Source organism: Vidua chalybeata, chromosome 2 (genome assembly GCF_026979565.1).
Source record: "Vidua chalybeata isolate OUT-0048 chromosome 2, bVidCha1 merged haplotype, whole genome shotgun sequence".
Classification (NCBI taxonomy): Eukaryota; Metazoa; Chordata; class Aves; order Passeriformes; family Viduidae; genus Vidua; species Vidua chalybeata.
In genome coordinates this window covers 14,169,810-14,187,575 of record NC_071531.1, presented here as the reverse complement: position 1 = coordinate 14,187,575, position 17,766 = coordinate 14,169,810, and the positions used below count along the sequence as shown (strand labels likewise).

The 17,766-nt window shown below is 39.4% G+C and overlaps 1 protein-coding gene across 3 annotated transcripts in view; it reads left to right on the top strand.

Annotated features, from left to right (window-relative positions):
• Positions 1-17,766, top strand: part of PHEX (phosphate regulating endopeptidase X-linked) — a 109,413-nt gene that overhangs the window by 29,487 nt on the left and 62,160 nt on the right. For all 3 annotated transcript variants that reach the window (XM_053936712.1, XM_053936711.1, XM_053936714.1), the window contains exons 4-9: positions 7,275-7,361; positions 8,412-8,638; positions 11,793-11,861; positions 12,408-12,524; positions 15,513-15,596; positions 15,909-16,054. In XM_053936712.1, coding sequence (XP_053792687.1) covers positions 7,275-7,361; positions 8,412-8,638; positions 11,793-11,861; positions 12,408-12,524; positions 15,513-15,596; positions 15,909-16,054 — 730 coding nt within the window. The remainder of the gene's footprint in view (positions 1-7,274; positions 7,362-8,411; positions 8,639-11,792; positions 11,862-12,407; positions 12,525-15,512; positions 15,597-15,908; positions 16,055-17,766) is intronic.

The following is a 17,766-nucleotide window of genomic DNA, read 5'->3' as shown; positions in this document are numbered from 1 at the left end:
TGTCAAGACAGGAATGTTACCATTGGTCGAATGATCTCAGCAGTCTTGTGTTTAATTTTGTGTGCTGTGGCCAGTGCTTTTATTTTGGGGTAGAACATTGTGCCCGTCGTAGGCACAATGATACGTACCACTGCCAGCTCTCCTTCACTTTGGACTCTGAAAAAGAGGAATTGGAAACCAGATACTCTAAATGAATGTCAGCTGGCCCCAAACCATTCCGAAATGATCACTCTTGGAATGTGTAAGCTCATGTTGCTTCAGACTGTACACTTGTCTAGCTGTGATGTCTGTAATAGCAGTGTGGTTTCAAAGTTCTTTCTGTGCCCTTTGGCATCCTGGCCAAATCTTTGCTCTGTGAACCATACTGACCTTGACTTCTGAAATCCAGAGTGATGAGAGTTCTAAGACGGGGCAATGCCTTCATGCTACAGTTGGAGGGCTAAACAACCCCAGTAGCACAGGTGCAGTTGGATACTCGGGTTTTAGAGGTTACTTTTCAGGAACTCTTTTGCCATACCTCTTAAGCGTGAAGAAAATATGGGAATTAAGAGTTAGACATTTTTAAGGAGAACTAGATTAATCATAATCATCATATAGTTCAGGGACCTCAAGGAATGACATTCTACACACTTATGTTTTGTGTTTGGTTTGATTGCTGAGCTTCAACCAAGGTTTGAGAAGGTTTTTCTCTACATTTAAGAGGTAATTCCTCACAAAACATCCTTAAAAGAACCTGCTGTTGGCATCAGAGGACCATCTGCAATTTTTCAGAAGATAACTTGGGTTTTGTTTCTTCACAGAGGTAGCACATGACAGTGCTAACTTAGGGAGGAGACAAAGGCTGTCACTGATAGCTGGAGATGTGAACAGCTCTTTTAATTATTCTTCTCATCAGTTAAGTAACTCAGTTCTTATAGCTGTAGAGCACAGTGAGGGCAGGGTCAGTACCAGAGTCTTTATTGCTCAAGTATTGAAAGACAAATTCTCTGTCATTGGGTATTTACAAATAAACCTGCTGAATGTATAGGCCCTTGGGCTGCTTTCTGAGTCTGATCCCAAAAGGAATGCATGACAAGCTGCTTTCAGTTTAGTACTGAGCATCATCTGGGCAATGCCAAGCAACTCCCACTGTCTCTGAAATTAAAAGGGTTGAGGGGCATTCACTGTCTCCAAAGGATCAAGCTCTTTGAGTGTGTGGATCAAGTTCAGCAAGCTTTATGCTCATAAAGGAGCACTATTCCAGTCACCAGGAGTCTGACATTAGTTAGATAAGGAGCAATCTGTGGCTCATTTTCTTTATCTGCAACAATGGATAATGGCTCTGTCTCCTTGCTCTGTCATGCCTAAGAGTGCTTTGAGATCTGTATCCTAAATGTATTGAGTGCAATTGCAGGAGTAACCACTAGATTATTTTCTATGACCTTTTTTGTGTCACAGACAATTACATTACCCATGTAATGCAGGCCAGTAGCTTGCACCGGGATAAAATATGATTGACTTTGGGGTAAAGTTTATCTCCCACAAAAGCATGAAGTCTTGAAAATATTAAGGGACAGAGAAGCCACTATCTCCTCTGGTTGCTGGTTCCAATGGTTAATCACTGTCACTGCTGAATTTGTCTTCATTGTTCAACCATTGGTTTTCTTTGTGCCTTTTTGCCATAGACTAAAGATCTCTCTGGCACCAAGCATTATCTAAAGGTGTTTTGATATTGTGATTCCATCACCCTTTCACATCTCTTGCGAGAAAAATCATGTTCCCTCATTGCATGCTTTTTTTGTTCTTCCCTTCTATTTCTCAAGCCACACCCTCCAAAGGAAAAAAAAAAACCCAATTGTTTTGATATTTTCTGCCCTCTGTCCAACTGTCCAACATTGTTTTTCCAATTCAGACAGCCAAAGGGCAGGCTGTGTTCCAGTCTGTCTCACCAGCCTGTGTACATACTAAGATCATCTCCCCACTTTGATACTTCTTTGGTTTTGCAATCCAAGACTCCTGTCTGTTCTAGCATTGCCCTGGGAGTTCACACTGAATTATTTGTCTGCTTCTAGCTTTTCACTCCTCCAGGGTTACAACTTCCCAGGAAATAGGATGTCCTTTGGGGTTCTTGTATAATTTTTGGGTTTTTTTTACAGTCCAAGCATATTCCCTGGGGGATGTTTGCACATGGAGTTCTTTTTCTTCAAGATATAAAGCATTATAATATATTTAAGATAATTATCAGATATCACTGAGCAAACACTTGAGCTTTTTCACACTTGCATTTTCCACACAGAGCAAATGATTGTAAAAGGATAAGGACGAAAACTAATGGAAAAAATGCTCTGTCTTTACCAACTAGGTATTTCTCTATATTTAGGGTTGTAAAGTGCAGAGAAAACTTTTCTTTTTCTCACTAGAATAGGAAATAAACCTCATGAATAACACAGTATTTCTCAGGATTTCAACACAACAATATATATAGAAAACTGTCTGATAGGGTATATAATCTGATCAGGACACTGATCAGATAAATTGAACCAGTATTTTTAATCTGAATGAATGGTGTGCATGTTTCTTTTCTCTGCAAATCTGGTATTACAATCCTTTTTCATGCAGTCCAAGTCAGAAGAAGGAAAGGTACAGGATTTCTTGGTGCCATAAATAAAATATGATGGCAGAAAATCAAAATGAAGCTGTGCAAGACAGTGGGCTGGAAAATCAACTCGGGCTGGAAATGGAAAGTAAGATTAAAGGTAACACTTAGCCAGAAGACTATCCTTAGCAGCTTTAGAATAGTATGCAGTTAAATAAACACACATGCAAAGCTTACTTTGTAATGTGCCTTGCTCTCACTTTTAACAGCAGATGATTGCTATTTACTCAAGGGTAGTGAACCACAGGAAGCTGGCCTTTTTTAGCACTCTTGCCCTGAAAAAGAACTATGTGAAGGCAACTCAATATAAACTCTCTCCCTTCCTTCCCAGTTCCCCACCCGCAGCTGTGCCTTTTATTCCTTGACTGTATATCTGAGCATCTCCAGTTTGGACAAATGAAGATCACTCCCAGCTATGGAGTGGTTTTTTGCTGATGATGTATGGTGGTGATTTGGACAAATGAAGATCACTCCCAGCTATGGAGTGGTTTTTGCTGGTGATGCTGAGTCTTTGTGTTTTATATGAGAGTCCAGGAGTGCAATGATCCAAAGCTGCCTGACCTGGGATGACAGAAGTTCAAGAATCTTGACTGAAATGGGAACTTCTACACCCTCATTTCCTTTGTACAAGAAAGTGAATGATGAAGCCATTTGCAGCCTCAGGAAGTTTAGGATATTGTGAACACCTTTAGCCAGTTTCTGACTGTGCAAGTGGTAGCTGCTTAATGACATGAGTTATTACAGCACTGTGGAGTGCAATTGCTAATAGGTGTTGACACTTGCCATAACTAAGTTTTATGTGAAGGGAGACACAAATCTTGCATTTGGGCATCCTGTGCATATGGAAATACGAACAATGAAGTGCTGAGGTCAGTGATAGAAGCAAAGATCTTTTTTTATCCCAAAGAAAATAACTTTGGAAATAATTTAAAAGTGAAGAAAGTGAAAAATGTAACTGAAAAATAACTGTTTTGCTAAAAAAGCTATTCAAACATATCCTTGATATTTGGCTAAGGAAATGGGATCCAAACTGTATATTCAATTGGCTTAAGCTATGCTGGTTCACTTTGTTTGTCCTGGTGATTTTTGGTTATGATATTCTGCTTTGCAGGTAGGCTAGTGGTATAACTCAGTAGCAGCAATAAATTTTTAAGTTTTTGTTGATATTAATAACAATTCTGTGCTTTTTCAGATGCATGGAAATCAGCCTAGATTGTGGTTTCTTTTTAACCTCTGCAGATTTTGTTGGAGTGATGTGTATTTCCTAATCTGATCAAAACTATTTATTCCTAACAATTCTTCTTTAGAGGTAAAAAAATAGTGTCCTAAAATGGAAGATTGCTTTAAGGAATTAGAACTTTTAGTTTGAAACAAGAAAATGGAAAGCAAGCAAGCAAAATAGCTCCAAGAAGAAGCTCAATGTCCTTCTCAGTGCTAAGTGAGATGTTTCACTCAAAATGTTGGTAGCCCTGATCTCCCTAACTAGGTCAAAGTTTAAGGAAACTGTGCTTAAGGAAAGCCTATCAGACTGAACTTCTCAGTGGATTTGTATGAATACACACAATTCCTTAGTGAGGCATGAGAATTGGAGCTTGGAAACACAAAGTAAAGAACTTAACAGCAAATCTGTGGTTTCTTATGAGGTGCAACATTAACTGATCTTTGGTGGTCTTTCTCTTTCTATGCCTTGAAAGACAACATTGGTTTTGCTTACATTTTGGCATCAAAACAGAAAATATCTGAAGTATTGCAGTTTTTTAAAGTGGAAAGACAATTCTCCCAGGCAGCTATAGTTCAGGTGGTTTTTTTCAGACAGGCTGAATTTGCTCTCTGTATGTCACTGGCTGGCATTTCCCTTACTGTAGATGAGAGCCTGAAATCCATGTCATGTGTCAGGAGGTGAAGCACTGCTCAGAGAGCATGGGATGGCCCTGGGGCAGGCTTGTTCAGCTTGCAGAACCCTGGGAGAGCAGGCTGAGCTGCTGCCCTCCCAAAGGCTGCCCTGTAGAGAGCAGCGTGCATAGACCCACCCAAACAGATATGCTCTCTATGGAGTGGGTTTGTCAGAGCCTGCAGCTATGGCCAGGCTGCTCACAGGACCCAATATTACTAATTTAAAGAGAGCTTGATGGGCCTACATAGATTTCAGTCACAGTAGTGACTTTCTTTCCATGAAAAAGCAACCTCTACACAGACTAATTGATTACACATATCTTTGATCAGTATGCTGTGCTTCTTGCCTTTTCTTCCTATTCTTGCCTTTTCTTGCTATTCATCTGTAAGAATTTAAATACTCAAGGACACATAAAATCCATATGTATTTGTGAGCTAAATAAGAAGCAAATTTCTAAATCCTGTGTTTGGATTTTATACTAGCTAATGTAGAAATCATGTGGATGTGAGCAGTGCTCCAGGTTTGAGCTTCTAAATCTTTCTGAAAACTTGAGGTTAAGGCTGGGAAATCTCCATAGCCTAAAGACCATCCATGGATGGTCTTCATCCCCTATTTCAGTGTCCACAGGATTCAAGCATCTTATTGAGTCATTCACATTTGATCACTGGATTTTGTGTTATCAGAACTGAGAATTGTCTTCATAAAAGAATTCTGAACAAGTTGGCAACATCTACCTCACCTCACTCTTTGCAGTAGTGAGATGGGGTAGATGTCACATTAATGAAATGGTTTGATGGGAAAACACCAGGTCTGATTTTAACACAATTTGATGTGTTAAAATCAGACCTGGTACAACTCTAGTTTGATACAACTCTAGTTGGATTTCTAGAGTTGATTTTATTGGCTTGTATAAATTGTTTCTCTCTTGAGCTTTAGCCATTGGATTTTATTAGCTTCAAAATTTCATGGTTGTACAGCTCACTGGCGAGGACAGAAATTATTGTAATGGCTTTAATGAGAGGGTAGTTTTTCATCCTTAGTTTTATGAAGGATTCATTTATAATTTCTTTCAAAATGTCATTTAAAAAATGTGAACAGGTCTGATTATGCTGCTACAAATTGTACACACTGAACATATATATAGATGATTTGCATTATATTGTATTTAAGAAATTGGGAAATATTTGAGGATTTGAAACCAAAGCTATCCTCTCCAAAAGTATTTTTATGGAAAAAGCTTATTAATATCTAAGAGGGAATAATCTCATTCAATCTCTTGTGTCTAAGCAAAAGAATTGGGCAATAGGGTTTTTTGTTTGTTTGTTTAAGGAGAAAAGGGGTCGGAGGGAGAGAAAAGGGGTCGGAGGGCATTGCTCATCACTATGGTATTCCTTGAGTAATAAAGTAATAAACAGTTTGAGGTCTGCATTCTGGTCCCCTGAGTGCTCACATGAGTTCAGGTGGGGAATATTTAAGAGGTGCAGCATGGCTGGTTCCTCAGGGAGCTAGGGAAATTTTGGGAAATAAGTGCCTTAAGATCCTGCCTCAAGCAGTGAGCTCCTAATACGGAGAGAAGCTGTGCAAACCCAGGCTGTTCTGAGCTGAAGAACCGAGCAGTTGCACCCACCTTTTGCCTCCCTGGAGAGGAGACATTGCAGGGTGGAAAGAGCAGGGCTGGAGAGTGAGCAGCCTCCACTGTTTGCAGGAGGATGCTGCTTTTGGATGGCAGTGCCACCACCTCTTCTGTACCCTGCATGTCCCCAGCCAGTCCTGGCAGAGGAATAACATTGCTTTGAACCTGATCCAGCTCTCTGTGGGAGCTGTTTGGTCTTGCCATGGCTGGTGTTATGGAGTCTCAGTGGTTCTCTGCATTCACAGGCCTCTGGGACTCTTGTTTTCTTTGTTCCCCCTTTTGTGTGGGGCATGATTCTCAGCACACTTGCACTGTGCTGCCTCTGCTCATTTCAAACCCAGAGCCCTGGGTGGTACTTTGGTGCAGGGAAGGGAGTCTTGAATTTTTCAAGGCTTTTTATCTCTGGCTGAGCACACCACAGGAGGGACTTGATACCACCAAAGCTACTCCTTCCAGTGGTCCCAGTAACATTAAGGTAAGGCTGTGCAGGACCTGCTTAGGTCTTGCAAAATCAAATGATGTCCAACAGAGTTTGCCAGCCCTGTTCCTGTGCTGTGCTCAAGAGTTGCCTTCTTCTCTTGGCCATGGAAGTGCTTGTGCTGTGCAGCACCCCAGCTGATATATCTCTCTGAAGCTCAGCTGCCTCTACATTTAGCCAGTACTTTGTATCTGCAGCTGCATAGTGGCTGATTTACAGCGTGCTCCTGGGATCCTGTAACCTTCTGTGTTGGGTCCTGATTTCATCATGTACCAGCACCAGAAGCTGAGCCACTTGAAAAAATTTCTGACTCCCTGCTCCGTGTCTTGGTTCCCACCCTCACCCCATGACTGCCTGTCACCTCAGTTTGCTGAGGGTAGCTGGTTGTGAGGATGAGTAACAAGCTGCATCTATCATTTAGCTTTATATCAGTTCTCTTTAAAATAAATAAATAAAAAATCCTTCTCTGTTGGGGATTGAAAAAGTTGGAATTATGTCTGTGCTAGTACTTAAGAAAGTACACATGGAGCCTCATACTTAATTAAACAAATCCTATGATTACACCAAATGCTGAAACAGGCAAGCAGTGTCTACGTTTTCCAAAGTATTGAAAAAAAATTATTTGTTTTTTCAGCATTGTTAGAGAAACCCATCAGCAAAAGACGAGACAGTGAAGCTGTACAGAAGGCCAAGATCCTTTATGCATCCTGCATGAATGAGGGTAAGCAGATTGATTTGAGGAGGGCATAGATGCATTCCCTGCAGTTATAAAGGCAGGCTTTTGTCTCTCTGCAGAGCTCTGTGAAGCTCTGTGCAGATGCATGGATTTTGTTGATATGGATTCAGCAGGGGTTGAGAATCTTTTACACATCTGAAGCTGTGAATTGAGACTGAGGTACACTCAGGCACAAGTCAGTTTTAGAGAAACCTCTGCTTGTCAGAACTGTGAAGAGATATTATTTGTGCAAAAGGATGTTAAATTGTGCCCCAGGGTTGTGGGGTTAGTGCCTGGGGTTATTAAATCAGAGGAACCCTCTGATGAAATTCTCATACTGATATTTTCAAGAGTCCTTTGCTCATCACTTTCTACATTTCTCTAAATCTGTTTAATCGAAACTCTACCCCAGGGCTGGGTATAGACAGCCCTGGACTCTTCAGCTTTGGTATCTGCATGTCAAGCAAGTTAGCCATGTCTGCAGAGTGCTTTTCCTCAGCTTGTAAATGCTGCTGTAAGGTAATGTTCACTAATTCAGGATATATCACTACTCTTAGGCAGCTGCACAGGTGAAAGAAGGCTTGGAAGTCCCCTTTGTCTTTCTGACTCTTTGAGGATTTATTTCCTGCACAGTTTTCTTACAGCATGGCCCATCAGACTGCCAGCAAGTGAGACAGCCTGCTCTACAGCCTTGGTGCCCAGATATTGCCCCTCTGGCTTTGATTATGAGCAATAACCCCCGAAATTTCCCTAAAACCAGTGAAATTTCTATGCTAGTTCCTAAGCAAGGAGTGTTTTTTTTTTTTTTTAATTTACCTAATTCCAGCCTTTGCTTTTTTGGAAAGGCTCTGACTTGCCTCTCTTTTTCTTGATACAGATAAATAGGGTCGGACTGCTATGCTGCTGTGCTCACAGGTAGAGCAGAGGCTTTGAGTTTCAGCTATTGTGATTGCCTTGCCTGGAAATCAATCAATACCAATAAATCTTTGTCTTGTGTGGCTGCTGCTGGAGTTGAATTGTCTGGAATGTTATTGTTGTCACACTTTGACATTTCAGATAAAATTGAAAAAGCTGATGTGAAACCCCTGTTAAGTATCCTGAAGCATTCACCTTTCCGCTGGCCTGTGTTGGAATCCAATATTGGACCTGAAGGACTGTGGTCAGAAAGGAGGTTCAGCTTGGTCCAAGCCTTGGCAACTCTTCGTGGCCAATACAGCAGCTCTGTCTTCATCCGTTTGTACGTGGCTGCCGATGACAAAATCTCCCATCGCTATATCCTGAAGGTAGAGCACAGCATTTCTAACAGGCTCCTTTGCCTGGTATTTTGACGGTCTCTTTTTTAAAAACATGTTTACGTACCAAATGTTTACATTTGATTGTTGTTGTTATTATCTACTGGCTTACAGATGTATGTAGGTGCCTGTTTATGGGAATGTAGAAGTCACTAGCAACCACATGCTACTGAAAAGTATTTCTGTACAGGTTTTCTTCTTTCAAATGGAAAAAAAACATAAAAATGTCCCAGTAGACCAATAGCCAGGGTCTATGTGCAGGAGAATAAGAACTCAATATCTAATTCTGTGTGCTGCTTATGACTCATCAGTTGCATGAAGAAGGCTTTTTGTCTGTGAGGATGAAAAATGGTCCATCAGTAGCAGATATTTTGAACTTGAGCTGTTTTTCTTGAGATGGAAACACTTAATCTGGTGCTTATACAGCACCTTACAACACATATTTATCCCAAGTGCTTTTAAGTGTGAAATAAGAGAATTGACATTTTCCCTGAAATGGTTTTAGACCTGAAATTGCTTTTAGACCAATTGAAATTTTCCTGAAATTGCTTTTAGACCAAAACATAACCAAATTGTTACAATGCATGGCATTAAATAACAATTTAGTAAGAAAAAGACTCAAGAAATGTTGCCTGCCTGTAGTCTGACAAAACTCCAAGTAAAATTGTATAACTGTGGCAAGGCTGAGTGCCTAGGCCAAATGCATTGTTGTTTAAGAACTTCAGATGAGAAGCCAGAGCAGACCCTCCCTCCATGGTTACAAGAAAATAGTTCATGAAGGCAAGAGAGAAGGAACACATAAGAAAGTTATTATGGTATTCATCACAGCAAAAAAAGGATTTAAGATCCTTATTTTGCTGGCATCTTGGCTAGCTGTAGGAATGTAGCCAAGAATACATTGTATTTAGGGACTGTGGTGGTACTGGAGCAGATGTCAGTTCTAAGTCAGTTCTTCCATATGTCTTTTGACTGAGGCATTTAACTGGCATAAAATTGAAGGGTAACTTTCCTTCATCTCTAGGACATTTTCCTGAATAATCAACAGCAGATCAACAGTTTGCTGCATTAAAGGTTTCATTCTGCTACAGTGCTGTTGAGATCCTGTCAGGTTTTCTTCAGCTGGAGACTCACTCAAAAGAACTGAAGCTGTAGAATCAGGGAGATGTTTATCTGAGTGTCTCCTGTCATAATATTTCAGTTCAAGTCACCTGTCAGCAAATGGCTGGGCAGGAACACCCTCACTGCTGGTCTCTTGGAAATGATTTACAACCAGCAGTACCTTCATTCACTATGCTTAGGGGCACCTAGGAATTAAATATCTAACTGAAGCACTACGTGCTATGAATGACGTATTATTCTGTAGGGTGTTCTGATGTTAATTTGATTAGGACCTTGATCTGCAGAATGCATCAGCCAGTGCTCTACTTTGTCCATGTTTTAACAAATTCCCTGGGGTGTAGATGTACCACAGTGTATTTCAATCTGCTTGTAAAAATGGCTTTATTGCAAAATTATTTTTGTTCAGCATTGCAAAATCATCAATGGGTCATAAAAGAAGTGAACACTCCAAATAAAACTTTGTTCAGCATTCAACATGATTTTTTTTCTTTTTTTTTTTCCATGAATGCTGAAGCTGTTGGTTAACAATTTTTGTTTGCTTCTCATATTTGTGCTCTCTTGGTTTAATGTGCTGTCAAATCTAATTCTTTAGACCAGGGAATTTGAATGAGCATTTAATCTCACAGTCACATAATTGAAATTCCTCAAATAATCTGAAGTAAACTACTGCAAAGACGCATGTACAAAAAAGCATAAGAGTATATTCTTTTTGCATCATTGTGCTGAGAAAAGAAAGTGATGCTGTTTTTCAAAGAATCAGAATTGCACTGAGCATCACAATTACTCCTTCCTGAGGATGGTTTGTTTTGTAGAGGAAAAGATTACATTTATTCATTCACTTAAAATTCTAAGTTTTATTTATTTTTCACATATAGAAAATGTGAAATATAAATCACCTAACCTAAAGTATTTAGATTAAATAAGACTTAGATGAATTGTATGAATAAATACAGTCTATTGTCACTAGACTTATCTTTTAAAAACAATTGCAGCATCAAACCAAAATGTTTAGAACATCTAATCAGTTGTTTCTGCTCCAATCAGTATCTTATTCAGAGTTTGGAAGCTGGTTGATGGAAGTTTTCGGCTTTGGCTTCCATACCCTAACCTAACTTGATCACATGGAAAAGTTCTGGGAAATCTCAGTTACCGGTAATTATTATAAAATATATGCTGTGTAGTGAGATTTTCCTGGTTAGGAATTTGAAACAGTATGCAAATATTCCCATGTAGATATTTTACTCAAAACACTCAATGCAAATCTCAAACTTTCAGGTCTAATTCCAATATTAGGGTGAATGTAGACCAGAAAATCTGATCCATGTTTAGATGGAAAAGGTAAGTGAAGGTCAAAGATCCATCTGGACTACCAGACACCTTTAGCTAAAGTACTGGGGACATAACAATATCCTGTGCATGCAATCCTGGCTGGCACTTCAGTTTCAGTTCATCTCTTCCAAAGACTGAGTACAGCCCCCAGTGCTGGTCTAGGGTGAAGCTCAAAAGTGTAACCTAATCTTCAGTCACAAAAACTTGATGATGCCTCCCAGATAGACAGCAGCTCTCGTGCTCCAGCACCTCAGGGGCATTTGGTGCATACACTAGACTGGTGTGGTCCCAAGCTGACTCCTTTACCCCTGAAACAGGTATAGTCATCAGCACCAGTGGTTTGATCCTGTAGGCCCAGTCCTTTTGCATTTCCTACTCACTGATGTAGCTGTTTTAAACACCTAAATCACACCTGTGATTCTTTTCTTTAGGTGGCTTAGCAATTGCAGGGGTCAGCCGAGGCTCCCCAGACCACAGTAATGTGATTTAGTTAATACCTGTCAGCGCAGCATAGCATTTTCCTGTTGTTTTGAAATCCTGTCCAACTGAGACTGGGGCAGTGTTTTATATGTTGGGTATTTGCACACAACTACTGTAATTGGCAGAAAAATGTGAACTCTTCCAAAGCTGCTTGTCAGTTTTATTTTGAATCTGATGAATTTAGCTGTTAAATGTTACTTTGTGTTGTTTTTAACAGCTTGATCAAGCAAGCCTCTCTCTGGCATCTCGAGAGGATTATCTAGAAAATACCACAGAAGCCAAATCTGTAAGTATTGTCAGCTGAAAAACAGAGCCACCATTTCCCCCCTCATCTTTTTTCATTGTTAGTTTTGTTTTGTTGAGTTCTAAACTGAGAAAAGGTTGTGCTTTGTTTGGATTTGGGTCTAGCAGAAGACACACTTCTATCAAATACTCCTGCAAAGTTTCCTAAATGAAGCTTGTATTTGTATACTAGTACTTCTGTCCCATGGTGGTTACTGTATTAGTTGGCCTAAAATACTGGTGCACATTTTTACACATTGTCTAATCCATTTGCTAGAGCTGAAAGTTGTCAGTCTAATCCAGAAATGTCATTTGCATTTCCTGAGACTTGTACTCCCTGAACCACAGCAGTTGTCTGTGTCATGCATAGTATTTTTATAGTGTTATTTCTCCAAGTTGCTTGTCATTCAAGGTAAGGAAAGCACAACCTTGGTTCCTAAGGCATGAAAGTAATATACCCCTTTCTGTAGCTGGGCAGTTCTGGTCTGCTGCTGCAACTCTGCTCAAGAGCAAATCCTGTTGTCATTTCCATCTTTCTCTTTCTTTACAGTACCGAGATGCCTTTTTGCAGTTCATGGTTGATACAGCAGTCCTTCTGGGTGCAAATGCCTCCCGAGCCGAGTCTGATATGAAATCAGTTCTAAAACTGGAAGTTAAAATAGCAGAGGTTGGTAACCTAATATAAGCCTTTCTCGAAATGAAGAGCCATTGTATCAACAGCATTAGCAAAGAGATTTTAGAAGCAGAATGAAAGGAGCAGATCCTGATGAAGAAAGGATGAAAAATATTTCTCCCTTAATTAATTGTTAAACTGTAAATTTTATTCTCAGGGGAAAAACCTTAGCCAAATACCTTTGGTGTTTAAATTGTAATGTCAGCCAGGCTGACCAGAGGCAAGCCTGGGGGTGGCATGGCAATGTTTAAGGGATGGTGTATTTGCAAGGTCCTTTGGTCTGCCAGCTCAGTGGAGGTGGGGGATGGAGATCCATATGGCAACAGAGATACAGGGGATGCTGATGTGTTAGAAACTGTGGAAGTGCCTGAGGATGGTCCTAAAGGAATTAGGGCTTTTCCTTCAAAAAAGGTGATGAGATCAATATCCCAGCAGAAGCTCATCTACCCAAATTCACTGGCACCCACTGGGCAGCTGGAAAAATATGACATAACCCAATACCTTACATGTCTTTTCCAACCTAAGTGATTCTATAATTTTGAAGCTGTGTAGAATCTGAGCTCCTGCCATGCACCTGTGTTGAGAATATATTACTCTGTTGTTTAAGAAGCAGACTGGGCTGATTTTCTGTGGAACAGTCTAAAAGCAGTGCAAGACTTAGGTGGGATATTGAATCTTGTTGGTGAGAGGTGGTGTTTACAGCAGTACCACCCTTAGCTCCTGAAGTGTTTTCATGGAGTAGTCTGGGAGAGTGGATATTTTAATTTAGGGGATCAGCTGAATTTAGTAAAGCTGAGCGTATTTAAATCTGGTCCTTGGTTCTGACATTTACTTGGTGACTTTTTTGAAAGGAGTTTAATTTATGCCACAGGATTAGTGCAGATTGAAGGAGTGTTTTTGCTTCTCTATATCTCTGTTTCAGTGTGGCTGCTATAGGAATCCCACTGATGGGAGCAGCAAGTTCATTATCATTTCAATCTCTACTAAAACTAAAGAGAAGGGCTGGCCTCAGTGTTGGGAAACCACCAAAAGTAAGGGTACAAACTTGATGCTAGTTTGCAGAACTGCCAGCTGAGCTGAGTATTCCTTCTTCATATTGGCAAGGAAAGAAGCTATCCCTGTGAAATGCTGGTCTCCTGTTAGCATAGGAGCCTGCTGCATGGGACAGGTGATGCAGCAGATGTCTTTTATCTGGATTCTGCTTTTGCAGTCTACAGGATGCTTCTTAATGTGTATTTGTACAGAAGTAAAGGCCACCCACAATAGTAGCCAATCAGTGTTTCCATCTCTCTGCTGACAGGGATGAAATTTTGTCAAATGTCTAAGCCAAGCCCAATATTAATTTTCAGCTACTTAGCATGGATGGACTAATGCACAAATACTTCCTCGTGACCCAGCACACTTGAAAAACAGTACATATTTGTTCTGTGCATAAGAAGAGGTATCCTTAGCTCTGGTAGCTCTAATGCTTTGCTTAACAAGTGTCTTACAGAGCATTAATCCACAAAGTATGTAAGTGAAGCTGCCATGTAAGATGACATGGATCATGTAACAACCCTCAGCATCAGTAATGCACATTGTTATGCAACAAGCCATGCTTGCTTACAGGTTATTTTAGTAAGGATAATCCTCCTAACATCTGTCCAGATATTAGGCATCAGTCAATGGACATGGATTGTTGCATAAACCCTAAGAAACATAATGATTATATAAACATCATACTGTGATGGAGGTAGTCCTGTTTGTCACTGGGGGTTTTATTGTATCTTGTGTTCCTCTGCATTTTTTCAAGTAAACATATGTAATGGAGAATTTCTATGCTCAGGAAGAGGCAGCAAGAATACTTTGGATATAGGGAGGAGTGGCATGCTTTGAGAGAGCTTGTGTACAAGGAAGATTTTTATTAAGTTTGAATCACTGGAGCAAGAGGGAAAGTTTTGTGAGGAAGGGAGTAAATGGCTTCAAGAAGTGTTTAAAGATTTTTCAGATAAATGAAATTTGCAGAAAGGGAAAAGAAAGCAAGTTTTTTGAGCAATACTAAAACCATGAACACTTAACTGGAGAATTTTGACTGGAGAAGTGCCAGCTGTCTGGTTAGTCAGGTGCCAATCTCTGTCCTTTAGACTGCCCAGCATGCAGCCTGTTGTATAGGATTTACCTTACAGCAGGCTGGAATTGCCATCGGGAATTTTTGTTTCTCTTGAACACTGAGAAAATTTTGAGCTATATCTTGTACTTTCTTTGTTTTACTATTATGAACCAAACTCCACAGTGTCTTGGAGTTTTTGTGTGTCCTTCTTGTCAGTTATAAAAGGACTTGTTTCATATTTAGGATTTCTTTTGCTGTATGCTTGGACACTGCAGAGGTACTTGAGACCTGGCTCTTCTGGTCACCTGGATGAGAGGTCTGGTTGGGGAATGCTTTATTCATTTCTGGCCTATATACTCAGGTTTCCTGCTATGGAAATCAGGATGGTGGGGTGAAATGAGGAGAAACTTGTGTGTATCTGGCTCTTCCCCCAGGTGGAGTAAAGCCCTAGCAAGAACACATTCAAATCTGAGACATGAGATGCACTTCTAGTCATGAAGATGCACCTATCTCAGACTTGACCTATTAAATCTGAAGTTGGCTTCTATTCGATAGGAAGGAATGAATAAGTATTAATGCTCAAGGTGTACTTTTATCTCTTATGTATTAACATGTTTTTCCTTAGCATAATCAGAGCTAAATCAGTCTAAAGTCCAGAGAAGACATGCAGCTCATTAAATTCCCCAGTAATAAGTTGAACGTAAAGGAATTATGTTCCAATTCTTCTAGGTAAATGCAATCCTCAGAAACAGAGGCTAATGCCATAAATGCTTGGAAAACAGGTGGTGAGATATTTTTGCACTGGGATTATGAAGGATGGTAATGACGTAAGAGTCCCTGCAAGATAAACCTTGTTTTGATGGTTTTGTGCATTTTTTTTTTCTCTTCACCAGATCATGATTCCATATGAAAATCGAACAAGTGAGGTGATGTACAATAAAATGAACATATCAGAGCTTAGTGCCATGATTCCACAGGTTGGTTGGGGATAACTGAATTTTTTTTTTTTTTAATATATGACCTGTATAATTAAAACTGTCTTTAGTGTTCAGAACAGCATGTTAAAGAAGTATCATTAGGAATGTGTGTGCTCATTTACAGTGTATGTTCTTTTAAATATAGTTCCAACTTTAATGAGGATTGAAAACATATGTAATGACAAAGTGCAATAGTTTCTAAGTTTTTAATAAGTAAAGCATTGAAATCATTTGTTTTAAAGGTGTAACTTCGTTAATAAATCATCTCACTTCCCTAATCTGCTTTAACCAGCCTTCTCTTTGTCATTGCAGTTTGACTGGCTGGGATACATCAAGAAGGTGATTGACACCAAACTCTATCCTGAGCTTAAAGATATAGGTCCTTCAGAAAATGTGATTGTCCGTGTTCCCCAGTACTTCAAAGATTTATTCAGGATACTAGAAAATGAAAGGAAAAAGTAAGGATCCTATGATGGTTTCACTCACACTTATAAGGGGACATCAAATGCTGGGCTTTTTTCTTTTTTTTTTTTTTTTTCCGTGAGTTTCAGCTAGTCTTGGAATCAAGTCTCTAGGCAAACAGACTGTTTGGTTTTGTCTGAATGAGGATTTAGATATTACCTTGTGCACAGCAGGAGAATTTTCAGTTTCAACACATTTCTTCTATGGTTAACACAGGTTGCAGTAAAGCTGCTCTTACTTTTATAGGGTCTTGTATCTTGTGAAATCCTTTACACCTGTAGAACATAGTTGTAAAATGCAGGTAGCTCAAATTAAACATGGTAGATGTCCTTTGCACAGGGAAGTAAGACAGCTTTGGGTAGTAATGAAAAAGTGCCATCCCATTTGAAACATCCTTACTGACGACATCTAAGGGATTTCTGTGATAATTTGGTCTCTGAGGCATGTTACTGAACTTGAAAATAACTTTTGTTAAGATGTTGTCTCCAAATATCAATCTTTACTGATTGTACAGTATGGCCACAACCAAATGTATTTCAGGAAAAAAAGGACAAAGATTATTCTTATATTGTCTCTCTCTGTCACTAGTGGTGGGATGCTTACATTAATTCATAGTACCTGTAAAAATAGCACACAAATCAAACAATTAGAAAAATAAAAATTACTGATTTGACTACAGATCATCAAATATCCTTTCTTTAAAAAGATTTGGAGCATTACTGCTGCCAATATTAATCTGTTGAAGAAAGTTTTAAAAATTATTTGGGCTGTCCCTGCTTTCTAACTCAAAGTTTGTTACATCAGTGGGTATAAATGTGTGATTTAGAGGATGCATATCTAGCAAGATAACAGGGAATTTGTTATTCCCTGCATACAAATACACTTAGATGCAAATATATCCTGTAACTACAGAGTAAATACCTGGAGACTTTTTCCATTAGTTTCTTATTCAAGGAAAATCTGAGTATTCAAGAGAATTTAAGTTAGCCTGTGTGTCTTGGCAGAAGGAGGCTGAGTAATGACCAGAAATAATTGCAATGCCTGTCTTTAGCAAAGCTCAAGACCAGGTTTCTGACCTCACAGGTCAGGGGGAGAGGGTGAGCAAAACCAGTTCCAGTATATTCACAGTGCATATTTTATAGGTGTTAATGGCTTAGGCATTTTCTGCCCAGTCTTATCCTAAGCAATTTGCATTATAAAATGTTAGAAATGGCAAATAGTGCTAAACTGAACCCAAGCAGGCTTCAAATTCTTGTGTGTAAAATGTTTCCAAACAGCCCAGGCCTGATAACCAAGATCATGTTTATCTATTAGGTGATAATGTTCATTACTTAAAGTGTTAGAATCTGCTCCAGAGGTACCCTTGCTATCTGGCCTGAGAAAATTAGGAAATCATCTCAATGTGAACTCCTAGCAATGAGGTCTCAGCATTTCCCTGTAGGGTGAACTCTGAAAGCTTAATAGGGATATTTTATTTTAGGTAATCTCATTTGTCATTCTCCATATGACATTTAAAAGATTTATTTAATGTAAACAGCATGAATTTGATTTGTTACTGTAAATATCTAGACCTGAAATTCCTAGAAAAGCATTTCAAAATTTTAGATTTGCTTCAGTATTCATAATGGGAATTATCTTCTCATCATTTCAGGAGATGGAGTGTCATTAGGAAAAGCAGGTACTTTCACCAAGTTCATATTCTTTTCAG